General features: G+C 49.0%; 1 protein-coding gene across 4 annotated transcripts in view; it reads right to left on the bottom strand.

Annotated features, from left to right (window-relative positions):
• SGSM1 (small G protein signaling modulator 1) overlaps positions 1 to 17,610 on the bottom strand; it is a 119,571-nt gene that overhangs the window by 45,078 nt on the left and 56,883 nt on the right. For 2 of the 4 annotated variants that reach the window (XM_025399483.1, XM_025399485.1), the window contains exons 10-15: positions 14,529 to 14,596; positions 13,487 to 13,650; positions 13,171 to 13,303; positions 8,345 to 8,509; positions 5,962 to 6,100; positions 3,214 to 3,278 (exon numbers count right to left, since the gene is read on the bottom strand). In XM_025399483.1, coding sequence (XP_025255268.1) covers positions 3,214 to 3,278; positions 5,962 to 6,100; positions 8,345 to 8,509; positions 13,171 to 13,303; positions 13,487 to 13,650; positions 14,529 to 14,596 — 734 coding nt within the window. The remainder of the gene's footprint in view (positions 1 to 3,213; positions 3,279 to 5,961; positions 6,101 to 8,344; positions 8,510 to 13,170; positions 13,304 to 13,486; positions 13,651 to 14,528; positions 14,597 to 17,610) is intronic. The other 2 variants (XM_025399484.1, XM_025399486.1) reach the window with 1 other exon arrangement.

Raw genomic sequence — 17,610 nt, 5'->3', positions numbered from 1 at the left:
ATGTTCTTACTTACAATGGAATCTAAAAATGTAGTTTTCATGGAGGTAGAGAGTGGACTGGTGGTTACCAGGGGCTAGGAAGGGAAGGAGGTAGGAGGAGGATGCAGAGACGTTGGTTAATGGTACAAAAATACAGTTAGATGGAATATGCTCTTGTATTGGATGGTATAGTAGGGAAATTATAGTTAATAATTTACTGTATATTTCAAAATAGCTATTAAAGAAGAACCGTCATGTTCCCCAAATGAAGATAAATGTTTGAAGTGATGAATTTCACAATGACATGGACTTGATCAATACACAATGCATACATCTATCAAAATATCCTATGTACCCCTAAAATATGGACAAACACAATATATGTATCAAAAAATAAATAAAAAACAGGGCAGTCCAGTGGCTCAAGCCTGTAGTCCCTGCACTTTGGGAAGCCTAGGTGGGCAGATCTGTTGAGCCCAGCAGTTCAAGACCAGCCTAGGCAACAAAGTGAGACCATATCTCTACAAAAAAAATACAAAAAATTAGCCAGACATGGTGCCACGTGCCTGTAGTTCCAGCAACTCACGCCTGCAGTTCCAGCTACTTGGGAGGCTGAGGTGAGAGGATCGCTTGAGCCAGGGAGGTAGAGGCTGCAGTGAACCGTAATTGTGCCACTGCACTCTAGCTGGGATGACAAGGCGAGACCCTGTCTCAAAAAACCTAAAATAAAAATAGAAATTTTAAATTTTAAAAAAAGAAAACAAAAATTGCAGCCGAATTAAAAAGACCCCCCTAAGTCAGTAACCAGGGAGATGCTGAAGGGGCACCAAGTTTGCTTTCAAAGATGGCCCTGCCTTCTTAAAGCATGCCTACCAACATGCCACCCCTTATCTGGCCCACACTGGCACCTGGAGGATGTTAGGTAAAGTGCCTGAGCAAATGCCAGCCTCTGCTGTTTGCTCTGGCTGTGCCCCTTCCTTCTGGCTCTCCAAGACTATTTCATCCTCAATTCTCAGAGAGAACCCTGGACCTTCTGGAGACTGCAGACTAAATCTTAACAAAAGAGACAATCATAGTGATGATGAGGAGGAGGAGGATGACGACGATGATATAATAGCTAACACACAACACACACTGCATGGCAAGGAGCTATTCCCAGAGTTACGTAACTTAACTCATCCCCTTCTTCCCACAACCCTAGAAATTAGTTACTACTATTATCTCCATCTTTTTTTTTCTTTTTGAGACGGAGTCTCGCTCTGTCGCCCAGGCTGGAGTAAAATGGTGTGATCTTGGCTCACTGCAACCTCCGCCTCCTGGGTTGAAGCGATTCTCCTGCCTCAGCCTCCCGAGTAGCAGAGACTGCAGGCGTGCGCCACCACACCCGGCTAATTTTTTTTGTATGTTTAGTAGAGATGGGGTTTCACCATGTTAGCCCAGCTGATCTCGAAATCTTGACCTCAGGTGATCCGCCCGCCTCGGCCTTTGGAAGTGCTGGGATTACAGGCATGAGCCACCATGCCTGACCATTATCTCCATATTATAGATGGAGTAAACTGAGGTACAAACTGGTTATGTCACATGCCCAAGTCACATCGCTGGGATCTGAAACCAGGCCACCTCGCTCCAGAACTCGGGGTCTCAGTCACCGTCACAGATGAGCCACATCGACCAACAACATTGTTCCAGACCCATCTCAACCCCCCACCCCTTCCTGCAGGAAGAGCTTCCATTTGGGTCTAATAAATACTTGCCCAAAGCCTGCTTCGTGCCAGGTCCTGCATTAGGCACTGCGGATGGGTGGTAACAGAACAGATAAAACCCCTGCCCTAGTGGAGTCACACTCTCCCCGCCTCTCCAGGCACTCAGGGTGTGAGCGCCACTGCTGTTTCACAGGCCCATGCAGGTTGTATTAAGATATTTCTAGAATCCCTGAATATACACACACATTTCATCTTCCCCATATAGGCTGTGAGGCTGGGGAAATAAAACCGAAAAATCAAGACAGCGGCGACGGGCATGAAGGCGCATGCCTGTAATCCCAGCACTTTGTGAGGCTGAGGTGGGTGGATCACCTGAGGTCAGGAGTTTTGAGACCAGCCTGGCCAACATGGTGAAACCCCGTCTCTACTAAAACAGAAAAATTAGCTGGGTGTGGTGGCAGGTGCCTGTAATCCCAGCTACTCGGGAGGCTAAGGCAGGAGAACGGCATGAACCTGGGAGGTGGACCTTGCAGTGAGCTGAGATCACGCCACTGCATTCCAGCCTAGGCGACAGAGTGAGACTCTCCCTCAAAAAAAAAAAAAAAAAAAAAAGGCTAGGCATGGTGGCTCATGCCTATAATCCCAGCACTTCGGGAGGACGAGGTGAGTGGATCACAAGGTCAGGAGATCAAGACCATCCTGGCTAACACAGTGAAACCCCGTCTCTACTAAAAATACATAAAATTAGCCGGGTGTGGTGGTGGGCACCTGTAATCCCAGCTACTCCGGAGGCTGAGGCGGGAGAATGGCGTGAACCCAGGAGGCGGAGGCTGCAGTGAGCGGAGATCACGCCACTGCACTCCAGCCTGGGTGACAGAGCGAGACTCTGTCTCAAAAAAAAAAAAAAAAGAAAAGAAAAGAAAAGAAAAGACAGCAGAGAGGAAAACACAAAGCTTTTGGAGTCAGACAGGCCAGGATCTGAGTCCCAGCTCTGCTGCTTGTTAGCTGTGTGACCTTAGACAAGTCATTTTGCCTCTCTGTGCCTTAGTGTCTTCATCTGTTAAATGGAAATAATCAGAACATAAGTATTATGAATTTAATATTTAAGTTTTGGGGGAGGGATAAGGTCACCTTACTCGTGCTGCAGCTTCTGCTCATGAGAGAAGGAAACTGACATTCATTGAGCATCTACAGCATGCAATACTAGGCGCTAGGGGCTTTCTACATGGTCCTCATTCAATCCTGAAAACAAGTCCTCCGCTGCAGCACCTGGGGATGCAGTGGTGATTAAACCAAATCTCTGCCCCCAGGGGACCCCACTGTCAAGACCCAGGGATAAAATTTCTCCCGTCAGTAGACAAGGAAACTGAGGCTCAGAGAGGTTCATGTAATGTCACTAAAACCAGACATTTAGGGAATAGAGAAGGAGAGGTCCAAATTCCAGAGCCAGTATCTCTTGATGTTGCTGGCATACAGCAGGCACCAATAGCTGCTCCACGGAGACACACTGGCAATGAAGCCCTATACGTACATCCATAGAAGGCTCTGGAGAGGATCTGGTACTTCATATTGTCACAGAGAAGTTTCAGGGGAGCCCTGCAGGTGGAGAAAGAGGGAGATGCTTAGAATAGATCCAAACACAGCCCAGATTTTCTGGAGAGGGTAACCATGTGTTATCTCTAGAGGGCAGATTAAAATCAACCAATCAGGGGGACTGTAGGGAGGGCACCTATTATCTCTACTTGTACAGCATTATCGCCTCTTCTGCTACCAGCCCCAATATTCCCCTGAGAAATCACGCTCTCCACAACTCTCTGTCTGTGTGGTTTGCATGGGGATGACTCTGCCCACTACAGGACTCAGGTTGGAGTCATAGTGATTGGGGCAGAGATGGTCATGTGACCCAACCTGAGCCAGTGAGAATTAGCCCTGGGACTTTTGTTGGAATTACTAGGTAACAGACACTTCTCTGCTTGGGTTTCTAAGCCAGTGGGATATCGGGCAGTGGCTGCTGGGAGCCATCTTTGCCACTGCATAGGAAGCGCCTGTCTGAGGATGGAACCATCATAGAGGCAAGCAGAGCCAAGAGCTGAAGAAACAGAGATTCCTATTTCGATCATCTGTATCCAGCCATGCCTGAAGCCACTGTGTCTCTGAACTTCTCAGTTATGCCAACACATTTCCTTTTTCACTTGAACCAGTTTGAAGTAGGTTTCTATCCCTTGCAGAAAGCATTCTGATTTCTAAAGTGATCCAGCTGAATCAAGCTAAACCAAATTGGGATTCGGAATCTGACTGATTGCTAAGTAGGTGACGTCTCAAAGCTTCTCTTTGGGAATTTTTGGGAATTTTTTTGGCTAAAAGAGGTGAGAGGAGTCAGATTCTAGCATTGTTGGAGAAATCCAGGACACTGAAGGGAGTGTTGTACACTCTCGTAGAGGATAGAATGGAAGAATATCTGCGTATTTATTCTCAGGATATCCCAGGAGACATCCAGAAAAACAGGTAGACTGGGGCAGGGCAGGAGGAGCATAGCTGACGTCCTCCACTTAGGCATACGGAGGCAGGTAGGAACATTAAGCAGGAAAGAGTCCCCCTTTGTGCCCTCAGGTTGGTGAGGCTCAGACTTGCTCAGGTTACATGAGAACAGGATCGCATCAACAGCTTTCCCACTGTAGACTTTGCTTTCTGCAAGGTAGTGAGTTCTCCATCACTCAAGGTGTGTAAGCAGATGCTACAACAGGAGAGGGGGCAATGGGTTATAGCAGCCTTTCTCACTGGTCCATGGACCATCAGCCCAAGAGTTACTCAGAGTTTCTCCAACATGTGGATTCCTGGGTCCCGCACATACCTACTCAGTCAAGACCTCTAGGAAGTAGTCCAGGAACTGGTATGTCTTGCCACCTAGGCCAGGTGATTCTGATGCACAATAAGAGAATCTCCAGGCCGGGTGCAGTGGCTCACGCCTGTAATCCCAGCACTTTGGGAGGCCGAGGCAGGCAGATCACTTGAGGTCAGAAGTTCGAGACCAGCCTGGACAACATAGTGAAACCCCATCTCCACTAAAAACACAAAAATTAGCCAGGAATGGTGGTGCGTGCCTGTAGTCCCAGCTACTCAGGAGGCTGAGTCAGGAGAATTGCTTAAACATGGGAGGTGAGCCGAGATCACCCCATTGCACTCCAGCCTGGGCGACAGAGAGAGACTCTGTCTCAAAAAAAAAAAAAAAAAGAATCTCCAGTAATATTAGCACTTCTCAAACTTCAAAGTATACACATGGTCTTGAAACCATGTTAAATACAGGTTCTGAATTTGCCCAGGTGCTGATGTTGGTTCACAGACCACACCCTGAGGAACCAGGGGGTTGGATGACTTCAAAAATTTGATGCCGACTCCCACCTCTTACATCCTATGGCTGATGACTGGACCATCCACTGGGACAGAAGCCCCGCAAGGACAAAAGGGTTCCATTCTCTCAGGCCAGGCCAGGTTGGACCAGGTGAAAACAAAACTAGTCTCATGAACTGGCTGAATAGTTTCAAAGAGACAAAAGATCTATGGGCAAACAGGAGATGAGCTTGAGATTTAACTTTATACAACAAAACAGGAAGTGACATTTACTGAACAGTACCATGTGCAGGTGCCACATTCTGGCCACTTTAAACCATTACCTGAGCTGGTCCTTACCACAGCCATATAAAGTAAGAACTGGAATTTCCACTGTGTGGAGGCGCAAACTGAGATGTGGTTGTCATTAAATTATAGTTCTGGGATCATTCTGCCTTCTAGGTGTATGGTAGGGCTGCACTTGCTGTCCCCTTGTGGATGGGGCCAATGGGCTGTGAGTGGATATGACATGTGCTGCTTTTGGGCAGAGCCTTTTTATTGTGGGTTCCAATCTCTGCAGAGTTACCTTTCCCTGTCACTGTGACTGGCAACATTCAAGATGGTAGCTGCTCCATCACCCAGGCCCTTTAGTGTGGAAAAAATAGCACCAGATGACCCAAGATAGAAACACAGCATGCATGATAAATAAACTTTTGTTATAAAAAAGCCACTGAGATGTTAGGACTGTTTGTTACTGCACCATAACCTTGTTTATCCTGACTAATACATGTGACCCTTTAACAGCTAGGATTTCATGGCCAGGATTTAACCCATATCTGCCTGAGTCCACAGGTTATGTCATTCTGAATTCAGGCCAGGGTAAGATATGGGCATCTACAGATCTCTGGTACATCCTTCAGCTTCCTCCATCAGCAGCTCAGGCTCCTCATACCTCTCGTGGTTGCAGCCATTGGTTGAGCCACCATCAGCCGAGCCACTCTGTGAACAGGAGGAACAGGAGGACTTCCGGGGACTGGGTTGCCATAGGGATGGGAGGTTGCTCACGGAGACATCCATCAGATCCTGGGGCACTGTGGTGGATAGAAGGAGGGGCAGAAGAATCACCCTGGTTAAGCCTATGTGGGTCACAGAAATCTCACCCCAGAGCAAGCAGTTCACCCGCCCCAGCCAGCACAGAGATAGGAAAAGACCCTGAAGGTGACAGTAGGAAACAGCAGCCCCGAACATCCTTGAGTCTGCCTGATCCAATGAAAGCCACCACCAAAATCTGGTGGCCCTGAGAGATGGGCAGAGCTGATGACAGCCAAAGAGAAAAGAAGAGGACACAGAGAGCCAAGAGCCAAGAAAACAGGCCCAATCCCAGAGCAGGAAGCCAAACCTCACCATGTTGTCACTTAGTCATACTAACAGGATGCTGCAGGAGGGAAGGGGAGCCTGCTGGGTGATTCTGGAGAAGAGACAGGCCTCACGGGTGAGATGGAAGGGAGCCTGACTCAACAGATGAGGCAGGGCACCCAAGTGCCAGAGACCCAGTGAAGCCCCTGCTGATGAAGAGGGCACCTGCGCTGTCCATGGTTCTGAGGCTAAAGCTGCTCCACCAAGTGGGTCTCAAACATATTAGCGACTCCCTAAAATCATGTGGGAGGCTTGTTAAAAAGCAGTATGACTGCCTCACACTCTGGCCTACTCAACTAAATCCTGGAGACAGAGCTCTCAAATCTGTATTTCTAAAGCAATTTTGATACAGCAAGTACATTCGACAGACTCTGATTTCCCAACTTGTGGACACTGGTGATTCCTGACCAGCCATTCTCAGGATACAGCACTCATAGCTTCCTTTATTTTTCTTTCTCAGCTTCATAAAAACTGCAGTGTCTACAAAGCCACGTAACAAACATACTGGGGACATTCGCATTACAATTTCTATAGTCAATTTCCTGGCCTCTTGGTAGTCCTAGACAGGCACAAAAGCTTTATTTTCTTTAAAACAGGGATCCATAAACTTTTCCTGCAAAGGGACAGCTAGTAAATATTTTAGCGTTTGCAAGCCGTTTGGTCTCTGTCATAAGCACTTGACTCTGTTGTTGTAGTGCAAAAGTAGCCATAAACAAAATGTTAAAAAGGAAGCGTGCGCACATTCTAGTAAAATAAATAAAACTTTATTTATAAATACTGAAATATGAATGTTGTATCATTTTCATGTCACAAAGTATTACTCTCCTTTTGGCTTTTTTGGATCATTTAAAAATTGAAAAACCATTCTTAGCTCATAGGCTGGTACAGAATGGGGCTGAATTTAGCTCATGAGTCTTAGTTTTCTTTTTCTTTTTCTTTTTTTTTTTTTTTTTTTTTGAGACGAAGTCTCGCTCTGTTGCCCAGGCTGGAGTGCGGTGGCCACGTCTCAGCTCACTGCAAGCTCTGCCTCCTGGGTTCATGCCATTCTCCTGCCTCAGCCTCCCGAGTAGCTGGGACTACAGGCACCGCCACCTCGCCCGGCTAGTTTTTTTTTTGTATTTTTTAGTGGAGACGGGGTTTCACTGTGTTAGCCAGGATGGTCTCCATCTCCTGACCTCGTGATCCGCCTGTCTCGGCCTCCCAAAGTGCTGGGATTACAGGCTTGAGCCACCGCGCCAGGCCGAGTCTTAGTTTTGTAATCCCTGTTGTAGGAAGTGAAGAGAGTGGCACACTTTTTCTCCCATGTGTCATGGTCCCCACAGGACAGCTGGTAATACCCTGACTCTTCCCTTGGGCCCCAAGGTAAGGGAGAGTTGTGGAACTGGTCCTCTGGCTGTCGGAGCTCCGTAGCTGACAAGGTCAGCCCCTACCCACTGACAGAAGAGGAAGCTGCTATATGATGTAGTTCTCGCAGCCACCAAATGTGGCTTGTTACACTATTCTTCCCCATGTAACTCACCCATGAGCTAGCCAAGGAAGACCAGTAAGCCCCTGTAAAATGTTCTAGAAAAATAGCCCCAGTTCTTAGCCAATCTCAGGGGTGCACTGACCAGTTTAGCCCAAGCGTTCTCAGGGGTGCACTGACCAGTTTAGCCCAAGCGTGGTAACCGTGCCTTCCTCCATCTCAGCCTCTCACACTCGCATCCACACAGATAACACCAATTGATCCCTTTGCTACTGAACCTACAACACTGCAAGCTGCCTTCCATAGGGTGGAGGCTAGACAGCAGGAGGGCATCAATCTCTCTGTCTCCATCTCCCTTCCTGCCTCCATCTCCCTTGGGACTAGGACTCAAATGACAACATGGCAGAGGTGGCTGGCACCCAGCCCCCAGGGAAGGGGAGATCCCAGACATTACTGGGGGGCTGCTCCTTCAGGCTCGGCGTGGGGAGAGTAGTGTCCCATCTGGCTCGCTCCCACTGACTCCCTCTGGCCACCACCAGCATGGACTGGCCTGCAGGAACCATCATCCAGGCAGGGCCCACAGAGATGGAGGAAGTGCTGCCTAAGAAGTCGGGGGCAACTTGAGATACAAAACAGAAAGAACCAGTGAGGTGGGGGTTCGGAGCCACCTCAGGACACTGAGATAGCTGGAAGAGTCCGTTTCTGGGGGCTCCAAACCTCCCCCTCCCTGGCTCCACACAGATTCCACATATACTGTGTTCAATTAGAAGAAAGAATGCCGATTTTTATAACGTGCCTACTATGTGCTGAGTGTCAGGCTAGGCAGTTTGCGACCTGAGCAAACCTAAGGAAACCAGTTATTGTCCTTCACGACCCTGTGAGGGATGCATCCTCCCTCTTCCGCTTTGCAGAAGAAGAAACTGAGGCTCAGAATGATGGCACAACTTAATCACCCAAAGCCCTGCCAGGCGGTAGGCCATTTGCAAGTCATCCCTCCTTGCAAAATGGGGGATGGTGATGACAACCTGGGAGGGCTATGGTGAGGACGGAATGAATTAAGATAAGGACATATCTAGTCTTTTTTGACTGAAGTCCCTCTCCTCTTTCCCCTAACAACAGCTGTCCCTACTGAGTACAGTACTATCATTATCCCCTTTTACAGATTGGAAAACTGAGGCATGGAGAGTTTAAGCAACACGCCCAAGACCACCCAACTAATAAGCAGAGGAGCCAAGATCCCAACTCAGGGGATTTGACTTTCTTTTTTTTTTTTTTTTTTTTTTTTTTTTTGAGGTAGGGTCTTGTTTTGTCATCCAGGCTGATGTACAGTGGCACAGACATGGCTCACTGCAGCCTTGATCTCCCAGGCTCAAGTGATCCTCCATCCTCAGTCTCCTGAGTAGCTGGGACTACAGGCACATGCCAGCATGGCCAGCTCATGTTTTTAAAATTTTTTGTAGAGATGGAGTTTCGCCATGTTGCCCAGGCTGGTCTCGAATTCCTGGGCTCAAGCCATCCTCCCACTTCAGCCTCCCAAAGTGCTGGGATTACAGGCATGAGCCACTGTGCCTGGCCTGAGGACTTGACTGTCATCCTACTCTTTCTACCTCAGCTGGTTTCTCATAGGCACTTCTCTCCACACCATCTGTTCTCAACCTGGGCAATCCTGTCGATGTTTGGAGACACTTTGGGTTTTCACGCCTTGGGGATTAATTAGGTGCTACTGTTGTCTAGTAGCTGGAGGTCAGGGATGCTGCTCAACATCGTACACAAGGCAACCCCCACACAAGAAATTATTCAGCCCTAAATGTCAACAGTGCTGAGGCTGAGAAATCCCACGCTAGACCAGCACTATCCAATAGAAACACAATCAAGGGGCTGGGAGGTGGCTCACTCCTGCAATCCCAGGACTTTGGGAGCCCGAGGCGGATGAGTTGCTTGAGCCCAGAAGTTCTAAGCCCAGCCTGGGCAACATGGCAAAACCCCATCTCTACAAAAAATCAAAAAAAAAAGTAGGCAGGTATGGTGGCTTGTGCCTGTGATTCCAGCTACCCAGGAGGCTGAGGTGGGAGGATCAATTGAGCCCAGGAGGTCGAGGCTGCAGTGAGCCACGATTGCACCACTGTACTCCAGCCTGGGCAACAGAGCGAGATTATATATAATCTTTATTTACAAAAACAGGTGAATGGGCCGAATTTGGCCCATGAAAAGGGGTTTGTTGACTTCTGATTTAGGCCCTCTTTCAGAAAGAACTTCATACCTCTCACAGATAGAAACCTGTCACAGATGGAAACCGTAAGATGACTGTTTTTGTTAAGCCTGTGAGGCTCAAGCCCCAGAAAATCAACCAAGGATGCGGTTGCCATTTCCATGTGGGTTGAAGCTGACCTTGAGAATGAAGGCAGTGAAAGCACAATGCCTGCTCCCTGCCAGTCAAAACGATGTGCATGGAGTGGTGGTTACAGGCACAGGCTCTGGAGCGAGACCTCCTACGTTCAAATCCCAGCCATGACAAGAATTAGTTATGTGATCCTGGACTGGTCGCTTAACCCTTCTGTGAATCAGTTTCCTCCTTGCAAAATGGGGGATGGTGATGACAACCTGGGAGGGCTATGGTGAGGATGGAATGAATTAAGATAGGGACAGCGGGACAATGGACAGAAGTGGGCCTGGCACACAGTGGCACTCAAGACACGATATCTGCTATTGCTTACTAAGCATCTGCCAAGCGCCAGGCCCCATGTCAGGTCACCAGGTGTTTTAGGAATGATCTTGCTGATTCCTCAGAATATGATGCTGGTGGGGAGTGCTGTTACCCCATTCTACAGAGAAGGAAGTGAGGTCTGTGGAGGACAGGTCACTTAACCACACCGCAGTGGCAGAGCTCAATACAGTGATGCATTCTTTTCTCTAAACCAATGGCTCTCAACCAGGGGCAATTTTGCCACCCTTCAGAGGACACCTGGCCATGCCTAGAGACATATCTGGTTGTCACAACTTAGAGCAAAGTAAGTTTGCTACTTGGCATCTAGCGGGTGTTCAACATCCCACAATGCACAGGACCACCTCCTACAACAAAGAATTATTCCATCCCAAATGACAGTAACACTAAGGTTCAGATGTCCAATTCTAGATAAACTGAATTAGTTGGGTGTTTCCTCAAGGGCAGACGAGGATCCAAGTGCAAGTTCCAAAGGCACATCAGTAAGGGAGGGGCAAACTGAGACAAAAGAAGAAAAGGGGAGGGAGTAAAGGGTTAGTGGCCAAGCAAGTTACCAATAGAGGTAACTATGCTTAATCTTCCAAGGAAGCTCTAGGAGTCTGTGCAGAACATGTATGTCAGAGTTTGCCTCACAAAGGGAGAGGGAGCTGGGACGTTGATACACTAACTCCTATCAGCCATGAGCTGAGGGCTGCTCCAGAGAGGCACTGGTTCCCTGATGCTTCCAATATGCCCCATCCCTGGCCAGAAGGGACTCTTGCGGCCAGAGAAAACCCTCAGGCAAAGAGATACTGAGACAGAGAGCTGCAGTTGGTAGCTGAACAGCATGCACAGAATGAGAAATGCTGAGGTTGTGGGTGAGCACAGCCAGTGTCTGTTCCACTGGCCTTCATCAAGCCACAGGAGGATGACATGGAGAATCTCCAAATAAACTAAACACCCAGCACTCTGCCTAGCTCCCAGCGGGAGTGTGCACATTGCCTGTTGGATGAGAAGCTGTGGAGTTTCCTGGGAAGGCAACTACAGGGGATCTAGCCCTCTCTGATAACAGGCTCTCGAGTGGAACTCTTAATGAATGTTGGTCTTCACAGGGGTGGGAAGCCCAAGTTCTCGGGCAACAGGACAGAAGCTTGCTCAGCATCCCACGGGATTTCACTCTCATACATGGAGCCTTTTCAGCCTTGGGGCCCACAAGAGCCTTGGTGTCTGGCCAGGATTTTGAGCACCTGGTTCCATGGAGTGGCTGGGAGGCCCTGATCCAGGGCAGGAACAGACATGGTCATGTACACTTCAGGACACTCTGTAGTGCTTAAGGGATTCCAGCCTTGTCCAGGAGGACATCTGCTCTCAAAAGAGCCTCTCACTGCCCAGCACGTGGCTCCTTCAGCAAAGGGAGGCTCAGAGCCATTATCCTTGGATGGGAACATCAGGGCCGCTGCATGTTAAATAAAATGAAGTGAACAGAAAGAGCCTACCACTCAATACTGATTTGTTTAACAGACACCCATACCATGCTTCATAAATGCCAGGCCCTCTTCTAAGTACTTTTCAAATCTTAATTCACTGAATCCTCACAATAGCCCCGCAATGATGACGCTCTTAGCAGTAAGAACTTCCATTTGCTACGCGTCTGTGTCACGAAGGCATCGTGCAACCTGCTTCCCATTCACCATCATCTCACGTGCTTCGCCTCTATTGGTGTCAAGTTTGGCTACAACTTACTGAGGGCCTACTGTGTGCGAGGCCTTACTCCATGGGCTCTACAATGAATATTTCATCATCTCATTGACTCTTTATAAGGGGAAGTAGAATATTAACAACAACAACATTTGAGTGTGTTGTATGTGTGTGAAATGCCTTATCTCATTTAAAAAATATTTTAATTTGCATTTATTTTGAGACAGGGCCTCACTTTGTTGTCCAGGCTGGAGTGCAATGACACAATCACGCCTTATTGCAGCCTCGACCTCCCCAGGCTCAGGTGATCCTCCCACCTCAGCCTCCCAAATAGCTGAGACCACAGATGCATGCCACCACGCCTGGCTAATTTTTGTATTTTTTGTAGGGACAGGGTTTCATCATGTTGCCCAGGCTGGTCTTAAACTCCTGGGCTCGGGCAATCCAAAGTGCTCCCTCCCAAATTTCGACCTCCCAAAGTGCCAGGATTATGGGTGTGAGCCACCATGCCCGGCCGCCTTACCTCGTTTAATCCCCAGAATGACTTATGTAACTGGTGCTATGAACATGCCCATTTTACAGATGAGGAAACTGAGGCACAGAGGGCTGAGATGACTTGCCCAAGTTCAGCCAAGATTCCAGAACCTATGCCATTGCCACTACCCCAGGCCACCTCTCCTAGTGTCTTTATTAGACAAGTAGAGGGTGGTTATTGTTCTTATTTGGGGGGGAACTGAGGCTACCAAGAAACCAACTTTGTTTCCAGATCTTCCTGTTAGCCCCAGAATCCAGATCTGTCATCTTCTAGTTTCAAACACCTGGAATCATTTTCAGCATCAGTTAGCAGGTGACTCCCTGGGGCCCGGGACAGAGCAGCTCACCGAATTCCGACTGCATGCCAGGGTAGATGATCCTGAACACGTAATCCGTGGCCTCGTCGTCGTCTTTGTCTGAAGATGTGGACTCGGCAGAACCCTGAGGGCTTCGCTTACGCAGTTTAGGAAACACTTTGCCCTGCAAGAACATGTCCCAAAGCAAGATCCTTGGGACACACCTGTCCCCACAACTTGCTTAGTCTGAGGGTATCAGTGGGGAGCGCATGAGGCCACACAGCCACATAAGGGCACACAGGCAAAAACAACCACCCTCTGTGACCAGCCTCCACCCCAGCCTCCCCGGGTCCCCATGATCACTCACCTTACCCCGCTGGGACCACAGTGGTGGGTCCAACTGCCCATGCGGGAGCAGCCCATTCTCCAGGCACGAGAGGAACTGCAGGAGGTGCCCACCCTTGGGGAAGCGGAAGGGCGGCCTCTGGATCCCGTCCTGGCTGACCAATACCACTGTCCCGCCGCTGTCCACTGCCGCCACCAGCAGCCAGAGAAGACCCAGTGGGAAGTCACTATGAGGCACGGTGACAGCCCCTTCCTGCAAACACATCCCCCAGGGGTGCCAAGCCAGACCCAGGGATCCTGCTCTGAGGCTCTGGGAAAGGCCTGGGCAAAGGTCAGGAGCAGTTTTTACCTCCCCGGAGTCTCTCTCATCTCACCCACCATCCACCTCTGACTGGGGACAACAGGACAAAGTCAAGAAGAACCAAGCTGACCTTCCTGACATTAACCACCAAAAGAAAAAGATGCCCCCTAGCACCCTACGCTCCTCAGGAATCCTTTACAAATCTACCCAACCTATTTTTGTATGGAAGCCTTCAACTTCCCGTGTCTTGGGGCAGTAGCTGACTCTGGCTAGCATGTATTGAGCACTTACTGAGTATAAGCACAGCATGTTAGAGGCACTGTCTTATTGAAATACAATATCCCTAAGAGTCCTATCTACTACTGCCTATTTTACAAATGATGAAACCAAAGCTCAGAGAGGTTAAGTTAACTTCCCCCAAGGTCACACAGCTGATCGATGGCAGAGTCATCTAAGCATTATCAGTGCTTAGTGTCAGCAACTAATGCCATAGCCATAGGTGGATTTCATGCTGAGCCCTTAACATCCATCCTTTCATCTTCACAACTACCCCATGAGAGGGTCCTGTTGTAATTCCCATGTTACAGATGGGGAAACTGAAGCACAGAGAGGTGAGGTCCCTTGCCCAAGGTTGCACAGCTAATATGGGGTGTCCACCATATCACTGTCATACAACGCTAATGAATAGGCAGGGGTGGAGACAGGCAGGGGATCCAAGAGGATCAGAGGATCACAGCCCCCTTCCTGTCCCCACAGTCCCTACCTTGCTGGTGGCAGTGCAGGTAGACAATCTCCTCCAGGCGGATGGTCATGGCATAGTCCCAGTAGACGCTGGAAGTGGAGGGACGGTCAGGCTTGCAAGACTTCTACCTACCCCACTGTGCAGAGGGGCTCAGACGCCAGCAGACCACACCCAGGAGCTCCTCCACCCTTCCCACTAGGTCCCCAGCATCTGTGTCCCATCCTGCCCAGACTTTATCTCCCCTTCTTCTGGTCTCAGAACCCCAATTTTCCGAGGTTACCATCCTCCCTACCTCTAGTCCATATGGGGTGAGGTGAGGTGGACCCCACCCACTCTCCACCCTGGGACTCCAGGAATGGCCACCTGACCCAGGCCTGGTCAATCAACCTGTCCCACTGTTCCAGCCACAGTGTTCAGTGCAGGACTGACTCCTGACTCTGGCAGAACCAATGAGACTCAATTATTAGGTTTCCACTTGAATGACTGGGAAAGAGATGCCTCATTCTGTCTGGAGAGTAGTGGTAAGGGCAGAAGTCTGAAGATGGAAGCGACTATGCCTAAGAATGGCGTCAAAAGACAGGAAGACAGAGCAAAGAGATGGAAAGAGTGGAGGTCCCCGTCATTCAAGTCCCTGGATCCATCCATGCCTGAAGCTACTGCCCGTGGAGTTTTCAGTTCATGTGGGCCAGTGCTTAAGTCAGCTTGAATTTGGTTTTCTCTAACTGGCGTCTAGGAGTCTTGACTAAAACACATCCTAACTCCAGGCCACTATGTGTCCATGTGCAGCAGTTAGAATAGCCACTCAGTAGCTTCACAGGTCCCCAGCAGTGCAACTTGAGGGTTTCTCTGAGCCTCAGTTTCCTCATCTATAAAATGGGGACTAGAATAACACCCATCCCATTCTGTTGCTGTGAGGATTAAATAGAATCACGTATTTGAAGGGCTCAGCACAGAGATGATACATTAACAAGTGCGTACCTGGGACGTGGTCCCTATGATTATGTCTTTAAGCGTTTCCATTTCCAGCTCAAAACCTTGCTGCTGTCCTGTCCCGAAACAAATAGCTTTTCTCATCAGAACACACCAGGAGGTGGAGGCCACAGGAACTTGGGCTTTGTGGTGGCCATGGAAATGCACCACTCAGATCTCCTTCAGAAGACCTTGCTGAGGGGAGCAGAGCGGATTAACTTCAGAGGGCACCCCCTGGATCTATCACCACATTTGCACTGAAGCCATGCTTCCCTTAGGCTGCTCCCAGCCAGGACCTAGCATGCCGGAGTACTAGTGCCACTCATTCCTGTGAGACAAGGAACTCCTCCAACAGTCAATGGTCCACTGGAGACTTCCAACTGACCTGGCCAAACGGTCTTAGAGCCGTGCTGTGTCTCAGTCTCCTTCTGCCCGACCTTCCTTCCTTCCTCCTCTTCCTCCCTGCATGGCGGTCTGAAGGCTCTCCCTGTCTGCTCCTGCCCCTCCCTTAACCTGCACAGGTGTGTCCCCAGTAAATCTCTGCTGGTCCAATACTGTCTTGGTGCCTGCTTCTTGGAGGACCCAAACTAACACAGGCTTCAAAGTCAGCAGCGTTCAAATCCCACTTCCACCAGAGACCTTAGCCAGTTCCTACCTCAGTTTCTGGCCCTCAGTTTCCCCAGCTGTGAAATGAAAAAAGTGGAATAGGCTCAGAAAAACCTTCAAGTCGTGCTGCTGGGGACCTTTCCTCTTGGAAAGCCCTTCCTGCCCTGGCCTGTACCAGAATCAGCCTCACCAGAGTTCACGGAGGTAAATGTCCTTTGAAGACAGCCAAGGACACAAGGGCAACACCCTCTGTTGAGGCCCTCCCATACCCAGTCTAGTCAGGGTGTCCTCCCTGGGCTCCCACAGCCCCGTGTGCCCGTCACGCTGGGTTGCAACCACCTGTCCTCTCCTCTGATTCCCCAAAGGGTGCTGAACACCTGCAGAAGGGCTCTGTTTTGTTTGCTTCTCTGTGATGCTCAGAGAATATTCACAGTGCCTAGTGAATGCTGAGCACTGGAAATGCCCAGTGAACAAAGCCGCCAGCCATCAGCAAGGAGGAGCTCTGTGGCCATAGTCTCTTTGGATCCATGAATATGACACCAACAGCCCCCATGACTGAGAGCCCTGTCCAGGTGCCAGGCTCCCAGCTAAGGGTTTTCCATGCACTTCTGTTACATAAATTCTCCCTATATGCTTATTCAGAGGTTCCCTTACTACATTCCCATCTTACAGATAAATAATCTGAGGCTCAAGGAAGTGGAGCTGATTGTCCCAGGCCGCATAGCTAGGAAGGAGCAAGGGCTGTTTCTGGTTTTCTTTTGCATGTTTTAGCAGCTTTACTGAGGTATAATTTACACACCATAGAATTTACTCACTGTAAGTGTACAGTTTGATGAGTAAATATACAGATTTGGGCAACCATCATCACAAGCCAGTTTTAGAACATTTTTACCACCCCCAAAAGGTTCCTGTTGCCTGTTTGTGGTCAATCTTCCTTCCCACCCACAGCCCTAGGCAACCAAGAGTCTGCTTTCTGACTCCACAGATGTGCCTTTTTCTGGACATTCCATCTAAATGGAATCCTACAACATGTGCCCTTCATGGCTGGCTCCTTTCATGTGATATAAGGCTTTTGAGGTTTGTCCATGTTGTAATGTCCACTGGTGATTTATCCCTTTTTATAGACAAGTAATATTCTGTTGCATGGATGGACCACAGATGTCTACATCCATTCTTCAGTTGATGGGCATTTGGCTTGCTTCTAGTCTGGGGCTATTATGAATAATGCTGTTATAAGCATTTGTGTGTAAGTTTTTGTGTGGGCCTAAGTTTTCATTTCTCTTGGGTAGATCCCTATGAGCAGAATTGCTGGGTCACATGATAAGGGGATGTTACAAGAAACTGCCAAACTGGTCTGCAAATTGGTTGTCCTACCAGCAGCACAGGAGGGTTCCATTGCTGCTCCACACAGTAGAGTTGAGATCGGAGGCAAGTCCAGCCTGACTCCAGAACCCCAATATCCAGCTTTTTGGTGACATTTTCTCTGTAACACTGGGATACCCACTTAGTGAGTGAGGATCGTGGCTGT

This window comes from Theropithecus gelada, chromosome 10, assembly GCF_003255815.1.
Source record: "Theropithecus gelada isolate Dixy chromosome 10, Tgel_1.0, whole genome shotgun sequence".
NCBI lineage: Eukaryota > Metazoa > Chordata > Mammalia > Primates > Cercopithecidae > Theropithecus > Theropithecus gelada.
This window is presented reverse-complemented; position numbering and strand designations above follow the sequence as displayed.